Genomic DNA, 15,143 nt, shown 5'->3' on the forward strand with positions numbered 1-15,143 from the left:
CACAGTCCAACTCTCACATCCATACATGACTACTGGAAAAACCATAGCCTTGACTAGACGGACCTTTGTTGGCAAAGTAATGTCTCTGCTTTTCAATATGCTATCTAGGTTGGTCATAACTTTCCTTCCAAGGAGTAAGCGTTTTTTAATTTCATGACTGCAATCACAATCTGCAGTGATTTTGGAGCCCCTCAAAATAAAGTCTGACACTGTTTCCCTGTTTCCCCATCTATTTTCCATGAAGTGATGGGACCAGATGCCATGATCTTCGTGTTCTGAATGTTGAACTTTAAGCCAACATTTTCACTCTCCTCTTTCACTTTCATCAAGAGGCTTTTTTAGTTCCTCTTCACTTTCTGCCATAAGGGTGGTGTCATCTGTATATCTGAGGTTATTGATATTTCTCCCGGCAATCTTGATTCCAGCTTGTGCTTCTTCCAGCTCAGCATTTCTCATGATGTACTCTGCATATAAGTTAAATAAGCAGGGTGACAATATACAGCCTTGACATACTCTTTTTCTTATTTGGAACCAGTCTGTTCCATGTCCAGTTCTAACTGTTGCTTCCTGACCTGCATACAGGTTTCTCAAGAGGTAGGTCAGATGGTATTCCCATCTCTTTCAGGATTTTCCACAGTTTATTGTGATCCACACAGTCAAAGGCTTTGGCATAGTCAATAAAGCAGAAATAGATGCTTTTCTGGAACTCTCTTGCTTTTTCGATGATCCAGCGGATATTGGCAATTTGATCTCTGGTTCCTCTGCCTTTTCTAAAACCAGCCCGAACATCAGGAAGTTCACGGTTCACATATTGCTGAAGCCTGGCTTGGAGAATTTTGAGCATTACTTTACTAGTGTGTGAGATGAGTGCAATTGTGCGGTAGTTTGAGCATTCTTTGGCATTGCCTTTCTTTGGGATTGGAATGAAAACTGACTTTTTCCAGTCCTGTGGCCACTGCTGAGTTTTCCAAATTTGCTGGCATATTGAGTGCAGCACTTTCACAGCATCATCTTTCAGGATTTGAAATAGCTCAACTGGAATTCCATCACCTCCACTAGCTTTGTTCGTAGTGATGTTTTCTAAGGCCCACGTGACTTCACATTCCAGGATGTCTGGCTCTAGGTCAGTGATCACACCATCGTGATTATCTTGGTCGTGAAGATCTTTTTTGTATAGTTCTTCTGTGTATTCTTTCCACCTCTTCTTAATATCTTCTGCTTCTGTTAGGTCCATACCATTTCTGTCCTTTATCGAACCCATCTTTGCATGAAATGTTTCCTTGGTATCTCTAATTTTCTTGAAGAGATCTCTAATCTTTCCCATTCTGTTGTTTTCCTCTATTTCTTTGCATTGATTGCTGAAGAAAGTTTTCTTATCTCTCCTTGCTATTCTTTGGAACTCTGCATTCAGATGGATATATCTTTCCTTTTCTCCTTTGCTTTTTGCTTCTCTTCTTTTCACAGCTATTTGTAAGGCCTCCCCAGACAGCCATTTTGCATTTTTGCATTTCTTTTCCATGGGGATGGTCTTGATCCGTGTCTCCTGTACAACGTCATGAACCTCCGTCCATGGTTCATCAGGCACTCTGTCTATCAGATGTAGTCCCTTAAATCTGTTTCTCATTTCCACTGTATAGTGTCCATATGAGCTGAGCACTGTCCTAAGTCCTTAGAGGGGCAGAACCCTGACACGTTAGTAGGCAAGAGTCTGATATTTAAGACTGGTGTTCTCATTAACAGTTTTTACATTCTTTCCATGTTGAAATGGTATTTTGGATATATCTGGTTGAAAACAAAACTTGGTGACTGTATGTCCACACCTGAGCAGACACACAGAGCCCTGAACACAGACACACACAGACACACAGACACACACACACACATACACACAGGTCCGTCCATGCCTTCTTCACAGGGGACCCGTCTCGCCAAGGTGCTCTGACCTCACATTATAGTTTGGTGTCTTTTGCCAGCACTTTACAATTTGTTGTCTGAGCCTGGGAGCCCCAGAAGCACACCCTGAGGCACAGAGTTGAATGCAAGTAATTGTTTGGGAGGTGATGCCAAGAAACCCTGGGAGGGCAGTGGGAACCTGGGGCAGGGGAACAATGGACCAGTTGCCAACAAGCAAGCCACCTGGGTACACTTGGGGGCATTAGGAATACTGGGCACATGGGGAGCATCTTCTTGGGGTTCCCCACAGAGGGCGGGGAAGCTGACGTGCTTACCCTCCACTCCCATCCCTGGAGGAGGCTGCTCACAACCGTGTAAGTCCCCCAGGCTATCTGGCCTGCAGTATGGCGGGCAGAGAAGCTTCTGGACCACAGAAAGCCTCAGGCACCAGGGCCGAGGAGCGCTGGCTGGAAGCTGGACCCACGTGGACAGACATGGAACTGGTGAAGCAGTTTTCCATACGATGGGGAAACCAGTGGCATTTGCTACAGTTCTCTGGACAAGTCACTTTTCTAGGGACTGAGGCCCCAGTGGGTTAACTACTGGAAAGGGACAAAGGGCAGATGAGATGATTATAGAGCCAGACCCTGACTCCATCCTTTGCAGCTTCCCCTGCATTTGCTCACGCCTGAAAAGAACAGGCAGGAGTCTAACTCCATGAATTTTAAAAATTCATTTTTGCATTTGCTCACTCGATCAAGTTAGATGCTTTTAAAGACAAATTTAATTATTTTGAGCTCAATAAAAGCCTTTTAATAAGCTGAACATCAGAGTTTCAGCCTTCTGCTTTCAGGGTTATCAGCCATGGCAAGGAGGGGGCACGAAGGGGAGGGAGACAGGTGGTGGAGGGACGTGGAGAGGGAGAGGGGCATATCACACACATGGGCATGAACACACACACACACACCATTCACACATACACACACGGATGGATATTTATTTTAAAATTTTATTTGCACATTTAAACCTATAATCTGCTCTAAATCATTTGATTGTATAGCTTTTATAATATTTTGTTTTATTTTTAGAAAAAGTTCTTTTACTTCAGGACAACTGAACAAAGTGTTAAAGAAAATGCGATGCTGGTTTGGCACAGACTTCTTGTGTGTTCTGTCTCTCCCGTTGGCTCACACACTCTTCCTCACTCTGAACGTTCCGTCTATGCCTGCGACTGAGACAGGAAGCCAGACACACATGCTGAAATAATTTCAACAAATATCAACTCTAAACCAACTTCAAGCAGTCAAAATGGCAGGGCTGGTTCAGGCACTGCTGCCGTCCCCAGCTTGGTGCAAAGGACACAGCATGGACCACACAAGGCAAGAATGTTGCCGTGTTCATAAAAAGCTTTCTTTTTTCATTATTCATGCATTTACTTGTCCAGTGTAATGGCACCTACTGGTTTCGACTGTCCAGCACCCAGCCCCCTTCTTCTGACACAATCATTCCAGTTTTCCTTTGATGAATTCCCTCACTCCCATCTCATCCACAAAAGATGGGAGTAAGTTGACCTCAGCTCCAGGGCCAGAGCAGGGCGTACAACTCAAACCAGGCCAATCAGAGCACTCTCTTCTTGTGACTGCAGTGATTGGCTGAGAGATCGGTGCATGACCTGAGCCAGCCAATAGGATTCTATTCCGGGACTTATGATGGAAGATTGGGAACAAATTTCTTCTCACTTGACTTAGAGCTGTAAGGAAATGAATCTGGAGAAAAGGCAGTGAGAGGATAATCTGCCTGAAAAAGAAATTGGGAGAGATGATGACCAGTTTGATGGAGACAGACACCTTCCTAACATCATGGTGTGTACATCTGGACCTGGTCTAAGCCCTGCTCCCAGCCAGTTACAAGAGTCAACAATTCCGTCTTCTGCTGAACACAGTGGCAGTTGGTTTGAGTCACTTGTTTTTGGCCACCTGTATGGCATGCAGGATCTCAGTTCACAGACCAGGGACTGAATCTATCTACCCTGTGTGGAAGGTCAGAGTTTTAACCACTGACCCACGAGGCAAGTCCCTGGGTCACTTATTATATAAAGAATTAATGAGAGCATACATTATTATCAGACAGAAAGCTAAAATACTGGAGGACCTGATTCAAGGCCACTTGGTGGGCCTCTAGGGATGGAAAGCATTTTTGAAGGAGGAGAGAGAGGACAAGAACCCTTTTGCCACATGCTTGGTATGTGGCCTCAGCTTTTTCACCCTCAGTTTGGAACACTCTGTTCTGTAACAACATTAATATTAGGTGCTTCTTTCTTTTACCCTGATGAGATAATATTCCCTATTGTATGCATGAACTATTCATCACAATTTAGTTTATAAAGGTATTGTTGTTCAGTCGCTCAGTCGTGTCTGACTCTTTGCAACCCCATGGACTGTAGCACCCAAGGCTTCCCTGTCCTTCACCATCTCCCAGAGCTTGCTCAAACTCATGTCCATTGAGTTAGTGATGCCATCCAACCATCTCATCCTCTATTGCCCCTTTCTCTTCCTGCCCTCATCTTTCCCAGCATCAGGGTCTTTTCCAATGAGTCGGCTCTCTACACCAGGCGGCTGAAGTATTGGAGCTTCAGCTTCAGTCCTTGTAATGAATATTCAGGGTTGATTTCCTTTAGGGTTGACTGGTTTGATCTTCTTGCATATACATATATATATGCAAGATATATATATATATCTTTATATATATATAAAGGTGAAGGAATTATAAACCTAGATGTCCAACCAAAGGGGACCAGTTAATTTGGAAATCTGTGCAATAGAATGTTCTGGACATATGAAAAAATGTGATATATAGAACTGATTTATGGAGAAAAGTGTTCATACTATATTAAAGAAAGATGTTTATAAAACTAGAGTATGATTCCATTTTTAAATACATGTGATTACATATAACACAGAAAAGTGCCTAGAGAGAGTATGGATTATCTTTTAGCAAAACATAGATGATTTGTATTCCATATTTTCTAATATTTTTCTACAATACATGTGGATTGCTTTGTATGTCTTGTCCTTTGGGGCTGCCATAACAAAATATGCAAAAGAATGGTGGGGAGGAGGTGCTTAAAGAACTGAAATTTGTTTTCTCACAGTGCTGGAGGCTGGAAGTCTGAGATGAGTGTGCCGACCTGGTTGTGTTCTGGTGAAAACTCTCTCTTCTTGGCTGACACATGACTGCTTTCCACCTGTGTCCTCAGAAGATTGAGTGAGAGAGAAAGAGGTAGAGAGAACACAAGGTGGGAGTTTGGGGGAGTTCTCTGGTGTCTCTTGTTATAAGGACACTAATCTCATCCTGGGGGCTCCACAATCACTATCTCACCTAAACCTAATTGCATTTCAAAGGCCTCATCTCAGGGGTTGTTGTTCAGTCGCTCAGTCGTGTCCTGTTCTTTGTGACCCCGTGGACTGCAGCACATCAGGCTTCCCTGTCCCTCACCGTCTCCTCACCTTCTCCTCAAGTTCATGTCCATTGAGTTGGTGATGCCATCCAATCTTCTCATCCTCTGTCATCCCCTTCTCCTCCTGCCTCAGGCCTTCCCAACATCAGGGTCTTTTCCAGTGAGTCGGCTCTTCGCATCAGGTGGCCAAAGTATTGGAGCTTCAGCTTCAGCATCAGTCCTTCCAAGTTTTCAGGGTTAATTTCCTTTAGGTTTGACTGGTTTGATCTCCTGGCTGTCCAAGAGACTCTCAGGAGTCTTCTCTAGCACCACAGTTTGAAAACATCATTCTTTAGCACTCTGCCTTCTTTATGTGGGTTAGGGGCTCAATATTTGAATTTGGAGGTGGGGGACAAAATTTAGTCCATAGCTCTTTGTAATAAAAAATAACAAAACAGTCCTTTTTACTGAATGAGACTTTGCAACACAATGAACAATATACATGTAGTCACAACAATGTAAAGAGCATTTACTGAGTTTCAGTTTTAGAATCAACTCACAAATAAAGCACAGAGGACTGAATTAGGATACAGGGCAGAATAGGAATGTCACCTGTCTTGATAAGTTGGAAGTAAAAATGGAGAGAAGGCAGGTAGAAAGGAGGTGAAAGAAGATTGGGAGGAGGGGGTGAGCTAAAGACCAGGCCGGCGGCAGCACAGTCTCAACTTGCCAGGTGGGGAGTCCAGAGATCCTGTCCCCTTAGAGGGAACACAAAATAGTGTAGATAACAGTAGTTGAAGTCACAAAGACAATCATAAAAGGAACCCAAAATAAGAACATCTTTATGGGAAGTAGGAAGATGTGCCCATGTGTTAGATCCTCGTTTGTCAAAGCAAGAAGCCAGTAGGTAATGTCTAGACTTTGGAAAACCACAGACTTAGAGGCAGAAGATTATTGTTTTGATGACAAAGTGGTCATTCTCAGAAGGAAGAGGTCTAAGGACTGTCGTCACCTCCAAGAACTGGGCTGTGAGTTTGGGAAAGATGGAGCATGGGCCATTGCTTTGGACTTGCTGTTTTACTTTGATTAAAAATGTAAAATATACACAATTTAAAAGAACTATAACTTCGCCTGCTACAGATGATAAGGGACAACATCCTGCTGATCTCAGGGGGGCTCTCAGTGAGGGGACAGGACTCACTGACTCACCGCCCAGGCCTGTTTCCGGGACGAAACTAGGATTCGGATTCATAAAACAACCCACGTCTGCAGGACCTTGGGGGGTGGGTGGTGGAACAGGTGAAAGAAGCCCAGGGGAGCTTCTCAATACAGTGAATCTCTTGTGTATGATACTGTACTGCTGGATACATGACACCATGCATGTGTCAAAGCTTGACAATATAAAGAATGAATCTTGAGGTATGTAAATTAAAAAAGCATTTAGGAGGTCAGAGGATCCCAGGATGGCAGAACATGGCAAGACAATGTAACTATCTGACAAATGTGTGTCACGGCCTCAGGGAAACGGGTTGGGGGAAGTGGTGCTGACCTGAGTATCTTTGGAAATGTGTGACCAAGGGGTTGGGGGAAACGGTGCTGACCTAAGTACCGTTTCTTTGGAAATATGTGACCCTTGATAGGATGTGATGAGAAGGGCACTTTACCTCTGGAGTCTTCCTCCCCAAAAACCATCACCCCAGTCTAAACCATGAGAAAAACATCAGGCAAATTCTGATACATCAGACATCCTACAAAGTACCTGCCTAGCACTCCAAACTGTCAAGATCATCAAAAACAAGGACAGTCTGAGGCTCTGTCACAGTGAGAGGAGGAGCCTGAGACGTGATGAATAAAAGTCATGTGGTGTCCTGGGTGGCATCCTGGACCAGGAAAAGGATGGTATGGAAAAGCTAAGGAAATCTGAATAAAGTTTAGACTTAGTTAATGATAGTATATCAACATTCATTAATTAACTGTACCAAGTATACCATGCTGTACAAGATGTTAATCATAGGTGAAGCTGGATGTATGGAAACTCTACTATTTTATCAGCTTTTCCATAAACATAAAAGTGTTATAAAAATAAGGCTTATGTTTAGCTTTATGTTTTTTAATAAGATGCAAAGGAGAATGGGATTCTTTTTCACCTCTGAGTGTGATGCCTGGAGCTGCAGCCATGTGACGTTCTAAAGCAGAGACTGAAAACTTTCCTGTAATGGGCGAAATAGTAAATATTTTAGGCATTGTGGACCATTTAGTCTCTGTAGCAACTGGTCAATTTTTTCAATTGCACAAAAGCAGCCAAAGATGATGTGTAACTAGACTGATGTGGCTGTGTGCCAATAAAACTTTATTACAAAACCAGGCAGCTAGGGATTTGATCCCTGGATCATAGTAGTGTAGAAGGCACTGGCTTTGGATCATGAGGATGGTGGGTGATGAGGCGACCAGTTGACTTGATTTTTAGGTAACTGCTGAGGCTCCAGTCTCTAGGAGGGCCCATTGCCTGCCCCCGCCCCATCTCAAGTCCATGTGAGACCTGCTGGAGGCCAGGGAGGGGCTCTTCCTGTTTCCTGCAGCACACACCAGCCTTGGGGGTGCAGAGGGCAGGAGGTATCTTGTCACGTGTCCCTGGCACACGGAAGGTGTGAAATATCTGCTTATCAGATTGTCTCTAAATGAAACTTTCACTCCTCTCTTGGTCACGTGGTCCACCTGGTGTTCCTAACCCTGCTGGATTTCTCTGTGCCCCCACGTCCACCTTGTCCGGTGCTCAGCCTCCCCCCTTCCAAGGCATCACATTGCCTGGTGAATCCCCTTGCTGCCTCTGCTCATGCAGTCACCTGGTTTGGTCTCTACCATCCTGGTCTTCCTTTCTCATGTCCCTAAGCTCCAAATCCAGCCTTCATAAAACTCTTCTGGCTCCGGACAGTCCAGTCTTCTTGCCCTCACTGTCCTGGGCCATGATCCTAGGCTGTGACTCTGTCTCTAGAACCAGAAGGTGAGCTCACTGAGTTCAGGATTGGATCTGATGCACCAGCAGCCTCCAGCGGGGCTCAGAAAATGCTTTTTTTTTTTTTTTTCTTTTTGCAGGGGCCGAAGGGCAGTGAGTGCAAGGTGAAGCTGCTCCCTTCACTCAGATCTTAGCATCATGCTTGGCAGCTTGTAGATGCTGTTGTTGTTTTTGTTTAGTATTGTTGCTGTTGTTTAGTCACTAAGTTGTGTCCGATTCTTTTGTAACACCATGGGCTGTAGACCTATTCTTCTGTCCATGGGTCTCTCTAGGCAAGAATACTGGAGTGGGTTGCCATTTCTTTCTCCAGGAGATCTTCCCGACCCAGGGATAGAATCCGGGTCCCCTGCATTGCGGGCAGATTCTTTACCACTGAGTCACCTGGGAAGCCCTTCAGTAAGTAACAGCTATAGAGATTTCGGCCATTATTGGGCCAATACAACAATGTCTGCTTTAGCTAAACTCAAAGTGGGGAGGAGTGCCATCTTTTTGGTTAGAACTCGTGACTCCCCTCTCAGGTGGGGGACAAGCTCTACCCTGACACTATGGCTTGGGGAGGTGGTGTTGTCTGTGTGCTTGGGACCTGAAACCTAATCCAGAAGCTTCGAGAGATATTCAGTGATATGAAAACTGTCCCAGAGAGCCTGTTATTAATAAGTGGCTAATACTTACGTCTTCCAGGCACCCTTTGGCATTATCCAATCAGACTCCACCTCACAAGCACTGCTGTTAACCCATTCTGCAGACCAGGTGAGCAAGGGTCAGCAAGGGGAGTGGCCACCAGAGAGAGGCACTTGGGTTCCAGAGCTGGGCTGGGCACAGCACCATGGTCCCTGCTCACACCAGCCGAGAGTAATGAGTTCTCTTGGTGTCTCCCCAGTTCTTTATAATCTGAGGCTTATCTTCACTAGATAAGAGGAACAGGTAAGGCAGAGGTGTGTTCTGGCTTGATCATAGGGCTCTATGGCCCAGAAGATTACAAAACCCTGGAATGAGGCCAAGTGTTCATCCCTGGAGATCGACTCAGTTTTGGCAGATTTAAAAAAACAAAAAACAAAAAAAAAAAACTTTGACTAGACATGAAAAGTGTTAATCACTCAGTTGTGTCTGACTCTTTGTGACCCCATAGGCTATAGCCCCCCAGGCTCCTCTGTCCATGGAGTTTTCCAGGCAAGAATACTGGAGCGGGTTGCCATTCCCTTCTCCAAGGGATTGAACCTGGGTCTACCCACATTGTGGGCAGATTCTTTACCATCTGCGCCACCAGGGAAGTAATAAGTAGTAGTGGGCACTGCCTCAGCCAGACCCTCTGGCATCTTGTCCCTGCTTCCATGTGAGTGGCTGCTAAGGGCTTGCACCTGGCAACGTCTTCAGGGGGCCACCCTGGGACCTGGGGGACCCCTCTCTGCCCCACTCTTAGGCAGGAAGAACTGGGAGCATCTGAGAGCCTGCTTCTCTTGCGGGGAGGGGAGGTGGATCTGCAGAGCTTGCCACAGATCCCCTGGAGATCAGCCTGAGGCTGGGGCTTTGCCTAAAACAGTCCCCCTTGCACAACTTTTTCCTCTGCCCTTTTCCTGACTCCCTTCATTGTCTCACTTGGGAGCACAACCTGGATACGTGCCTTCACACAAGTATACGCCTCTGGGAAGAGCCCCACCTGAGACAGTTTCTTGCAGCCCTTATCAGAGCTTTCATCATGTCCTGGCAGATGATATCCCAAGAGGAAATATACAATGTTTTGTAAACTCTTTACCCCCACGAGGCCCAATGTACTCCCTGCCTGTGCAAGTGCTTTCTCTGAGCGCCCTGAATGCTGCCTGAACTAAAACAGAGAGGTCAATGGAATTGCTTAAGGCCACAGAGCAGCCCAGCAGAATTTGCTTCCTGCCCTCGAAAGCCATCCAGGGTTCGGTGCTGAGAGCGGCAGAAGGGACAGGGGAAAGCAATGCAGCTCAAGAAAGCGGAAGAGCCTGGCTCCAAAGAATTGTAAAATTTATTGTATAAGTATTGCAGCTTTTCAGAATGTCATCATTGCCACTAATGATTACTGATACACAACAAGCAATTTCATCAGGCCTGTGGATTGGCATCCAAATACAGAGTCTTACGCAGCAGCAACGTGGGCACTGCACCCAGCGTGCCACGGAGTTTACACACATGTAACTTGAACAGAACTTGGGAAACGGGGCTGCAAAAGAGAGCGGTTCCAACACCAAGGGAGCAACGTAAAAGCGTCGCCATCAGCACAACCACCGTGGAATCAGGCAGGCAAATGAGAGCGCAGCGGGTCCTTCTGAGCTCTATAGTACAGCAAAATGTGAAGCGCAGTTTCTGGAAAACCAAACTGAACATTTTTCTCTCCTTTATCACCAGGATGTTTTATGGATCTGGAAGCTTGGTGTTGCATGTAGAAAAAAAAAAACAAATTCTCTGAAACGTACAATTCACAGAGCAGACAGACAAGGAGGGGAATGGGTTCGGTCCTTGGCCTGCCCCGGTGTTCGCTAGACGTGGAGGGGAGTCGCTTTCAGCTCCTGGCAAAAACGTGAGGACGCGGACGGCTCTGAGTGCACTCTGCTAAGGCCGTCTGTGTAGACCTGGGCTTTGCGGGGGAAATGTTTCCTCCAGAGGAAATGTGATGATGGAAATACAGGGAAATAACGTGAGTAGAAAAAGCTGAGCTCCGCCACCTTCTCTGAGCGCAGCCTGGTCCCCCTCCAACCAGCCACTGCCGAGGACCCCTCCTCTTCAACCTTCTCCTGGAAAAGTGGGCCCTCCCAAGGGATGCTCAAAGGCCTTTCAAGAATAAGAGCATGACAGCCAACACCCAGAGGAAGGCTGTATCCTCAGGGCTCTGAGTTCGGCAGGGAAACCAAGAGCTCTGCAGAAACGCACCCATGGTCTTCTTGGGAGGTGCCCTGGCCCTGACAAGTTGCTCCACCATGAACTTCTGCAACTGTCATTTGCTGGGCACGGAGCCCAGGCATGATACTGTGGCATCGAGGACTGGACTACAATACTGGGGCACAACAAGGAAAGGATGCTCTGCCCTCAAGCCAGCTGAGGTCAGTAACCCCCGCCCCTGCTTCCTTTTCTAATTCGTTGCCCATCTGGCAAATGCAGACCACACCTTCCCCCCTACAACCCCAGTAACAAGATGCAAGTTTTAGCTCAAGAGGAAGGACCTCGGGGACCCCTTGGTCTGGCCTTCATCTAACGCTGGAAACAAGGTCTGCATCTAGGTTCTGACCCAGATGGGAATTAAGTACTGACAGGAGGCTGGAGGGGTGGCCTGACCAAGGGAGGCACAGCCAGGGTGGAGGGAGGGTGGGTGGGACACAGCACGAGGGTGATGGGGGCGTTTTTAAAGCAGTCACTTCTGTCGCCCACGCGTGGGAAAGGCAGGCCTGGGTAAGTTAGGGGCGCTGTCCTGGAACACTGCTGCCAGGGGACAGAAGGGGTCAACCGCTTCCTCAGTAAGGCACTAGGGAGACGCTTCACATAAAGGAAAGATACGTTTTTTTTAAAAAACTTTATAAATGTGTCCCTGTACCTTTCAGGACAAACTCTAGGGATGTCTCTGCATGAATGATCTTTACAAAGAATCTTCAAGAGAGAGGCAGAGGTTAGGCTGAAGACCCCACAGAGAGGCAGGGTTTATTGTCAAGGGACCAGAACTTTCTGCCAGGCTGGTGAGCGGGCACTCAGACACCTCAGTCACCTATTGGTCACCATGTTCTTACAAGGTATATAATAGAAATAGTTCAAATGGTCAGAACTTCAAAACTGTTCTCAAGTTTTTCAAGCAATAAAAAAGGTTGTTTAAAACAATAGTTATTGCCTCTTATCCTTTTCTTTTCTGTTAACCGGCTAGTTGGGATTCTGTCGAAAATGAAGAGACAGTTCTGCAGGATGGGCGGGGTGGGGGGGGTGCTACTCTCTTGCCAGGGGTGTCACCCCATGGAATATTAGCCCGTCCTTGGTGGCAGGAAGGACTCTCATTTGCTCAACTCTCTCCCGGTCATCTCCATCTGCACACACGCACGCCACCAGCGAGGGGTCCCACCATTATCTAAGCAGTAAAATCCTGGTAAACAAGAGTTGTGTCTGACAAAGACGCTTGTGAAAACACAGACACACAAAGACACTAAAAACGATGGTTTCCACGGGGAAGGGAATGAAAATGCGAAAAGAGAGAAGGGGAAGAATTCTGCTTCTACATCCTAAAGCTTGAGTTTGTGTTGGTTTGACAGTTTTTCTCATTTTCACCCTTTTGCAGTGTCCTGGGAGAAACCTGGGCATACCGCTCTTTCGTCTCTGGTCTTCTGGTTATGGGCCTGTTACATGAGAACCGATATAAAGACAGGGGTGAGGTCATGCGGCTAGTCCTTTGGGCCTTTCCTACACGCCAGCAGGCTGCACCACTCAGCTGGTGCAGTGTGGAGCCGGCTGAACTGCCGAAGCATCCTGCAAGCCTGAGCCACCTAACTGCCTCTGGCAGGGCTCTGGCAATGCAGGCAGGGAGCACCTTGGCGAGCCCCTTCCTATGGGGACCTTCATGGTTCAAAAAAGAAGAGAAAAAAAAAAAACACCCAAAAACTAAGATTCCTTCAGTAACAGTTAATCTTCATTTCAGGAAGAGCAAAGCCCACCTTCCTGGAACTTGGGGCCTGGAGTTAACTTTTCCTATTTCATTTTCGATCCAAAGGCTGTCCTGGCCCAGAGGAGGGCTAAACAGGTCTCCTTCAGGAGGGAATGTAGACCGAGGTAATTACCTATCACTAGATGAAGGCTTCCACTCTGCAGGAGGTCAGCCCTGGGGAGCCTCTCTCCAGCCCCAGCGTGGAGCCCACGCTCTGCCTGAAGTCGACAGGGATATTCCGACATTTCTCCCTTAAAAGTCTTGACACACGTGGATAGAAGTTTCCATCAAACAAGCACTGACATATTTATATTAAAAAATAGTGCAAAAGCTCAACATTTATATAAATAACTCTAAACCCCTGCTTTGTAGTTTTTTTTTCTTTACAAGGTAATACACACTTTCTCAGTTGGCACTCAAAAATTGCCATTTTTTTTTCTCTTCTAGTTCAGAAAACAACTTTTTTTTTGTAATAGGCCTCTTCTAATACAAAAATACTCCTGCCCTCGCACATACAGTTTCTCTTATTTTATATATATTTATATATATAATATTGCAGATCTTTAAACAAAGGTTTTGTGCAAATATGTCTTTAAAGTTAAGTGAAATCATCATAAACAAACAAAAGAAAGTAAGCATTCACGCACGCAGCTCAACTAGAAACAGAAAAGACTAGTGTAGAATATTTTTTTTTTCTCTTTTGCCTTCAAGACACAGCTCAACAAAGAAACGTGGGGTTGTTTTTTTTTTTTTTTTTGCAAGCTTTCTTAGCTTGTGCATTCAGACCAGACAGAACACGTAAATATTTATACACAGAGAGGTGGGGGACGGGGGGAGGAGGATGGTTACGCGTCGCATTTTCTGTGTGTCGCCCCGGCCTCCTCTCTCTTTTCTTTCAAGAAGTGCGGAGTGATTTACGGTTTTTACCTACTGCGGCCCCGGCCCGCCCTCGGGACTCCTAGAGGGGGTGTCCCTTCTGTTTATCCTTCTCTTTGCTCCAGGCCGCTGTGCTCTCCAGGGGGGCGATGTGTGCGGGGTGCAGCCGGGTGCCCTCCAGCAAGGAGGCCGGCCCGCTGCTCTGCTGGTGCTGGAAGGTGGAGGCGCCGGGGTAGTGGCCGATGACCTCGCTGTAGGTGGGGGGCGGCCCCTCCATGCGCCCGCCGCCCCCGTAGCACGTGGCGCTGATGCCCGAGTTACTGCTGGGGGGGCAGGGGCCGCCCAGCATGGCACTTTCCATCAGGTCGCTGTCGAAGATGGTTCTGTTCGGGGGTGCGCGCACTGACTCCCGGTTCAGCTCCAGCTGCTGCTCGGGGTCCCGCAGCTGGAGCGTGCAGGGGCCCTGGTAGGGTGGGGGCTCCTCCCCGTCCGACAGCGAGATGGTGGGTGGCAGATCGATCTCGTGCTGCAAGTACGGGTAGGTGGGCTGGAAGCGGTGGAAGCGGTCCCGCTGGGCGAAGGCGGGCACAGCCAGGCGGTCGGTGGGCCGGGGTGGGGCATACACCTGCGGCTGGAGGGCAAGAGCCAAGTGAGGGTCCTTCCCCCACGTGCAGCAGGGGCCAGCGTGGGGGTGGGGGTGTTGGGGAGTTGGTGGAGGGTGCTGCCTATGACTCTGCTCTCTGGGGAGTGAGGATGGGGGTAGGGAGCGGAGCCCGGAGTCCAGCGCCTGATGCCTGGAGAGCCCTGGAGTGTCACACAGTGGCGTCACACGGTGGAAAGAGGGGCAGCCCGAGTCCTTCGGTGTCGCAGAGATTAAGGGCTGCTTGCTGGGGCTGGGGACCGCACAATGTCCTGGCGGGGACCATCCCGGCTGCCCAGGAGGGTTCTTCAGAGAAGAGTAGGTGTGGGCCTCGAGCAGCCACTCTACTAACAGGGGAGGTGCCTCCGGCCTGGGGAAGGGAAGCTACTGGGCAGAGGGGCGTCCACGACAGCGGCCTCGGGAGCAGGGGACGGAGGGAGTCCCCCTCCATCACTTCGGAGAGTGATGGAGGGTAGGCAGTGCTAGGACTCACCTCTGGAATTCCATTGCCTGACACCGTGCTCTCTGAAGGCCACAGGCATCCTTCCTGTATGGGTAGAAGGCCACAATCAAGATAATGAACATATCCATCACCCCAGAGTTTCCCTGGGGACCTGTTTTCTTGAGGATCCCCAGATAAGGC

The 15,143-nt window shown here is 47.6% G+C and overlaps 1 protein-coding gene across 6 annotated transcripts in view; it reads right to left on the reverse strand.

The window, feature by feature from the left end:
* Positions 1–10,317: 10,317 nt before the first annotated feature.
* PMEPA1 (prostate transmembrane protein, androgen induced 1) overlaps positions 10,318–15,143 on the reverse strand; it is a 15,308-nt gene continuing 10,482 nt past the window's right edge. For all 6 annotated transcript variants that reach the window (XM_010841825.1, XM_010841824.1, XM_010841822.1 and 3 more), the window contains 2 exons: positions 14,994–15,047; positions 10,318–14,491 (listed from right to left, as the gene is read on the reverse strand). In XM_010841825.1, coding sequence (XP_010840127.1) covers positions 13,943–14,491; positions 14,994–15,047 — 603 coding nt within the window. In that variant the 3' untranslated portion in view covers positions 10,318–13,942. The remainder of the gene's footprint in view (positions 14,492–14,993; positions 15,048–15,143) is intronic.

Source organism: Bison bison, unplaced genomic scaffold (genome assembly GCF_000754665.1).
Source record: "Bison bison bison isolate TAMUID 2011002044 unplaced genomic scaffold, Bison_UMD1.0 scf7180017864167, whole genome shotgun sequence".
Classification (NCBI taxonomy): domain Eukaryota; kingdom Metazoa; phylum Chordata; class Mammalia; order Artiodactyla; family Bovidae; genus Bison; species Bison bison.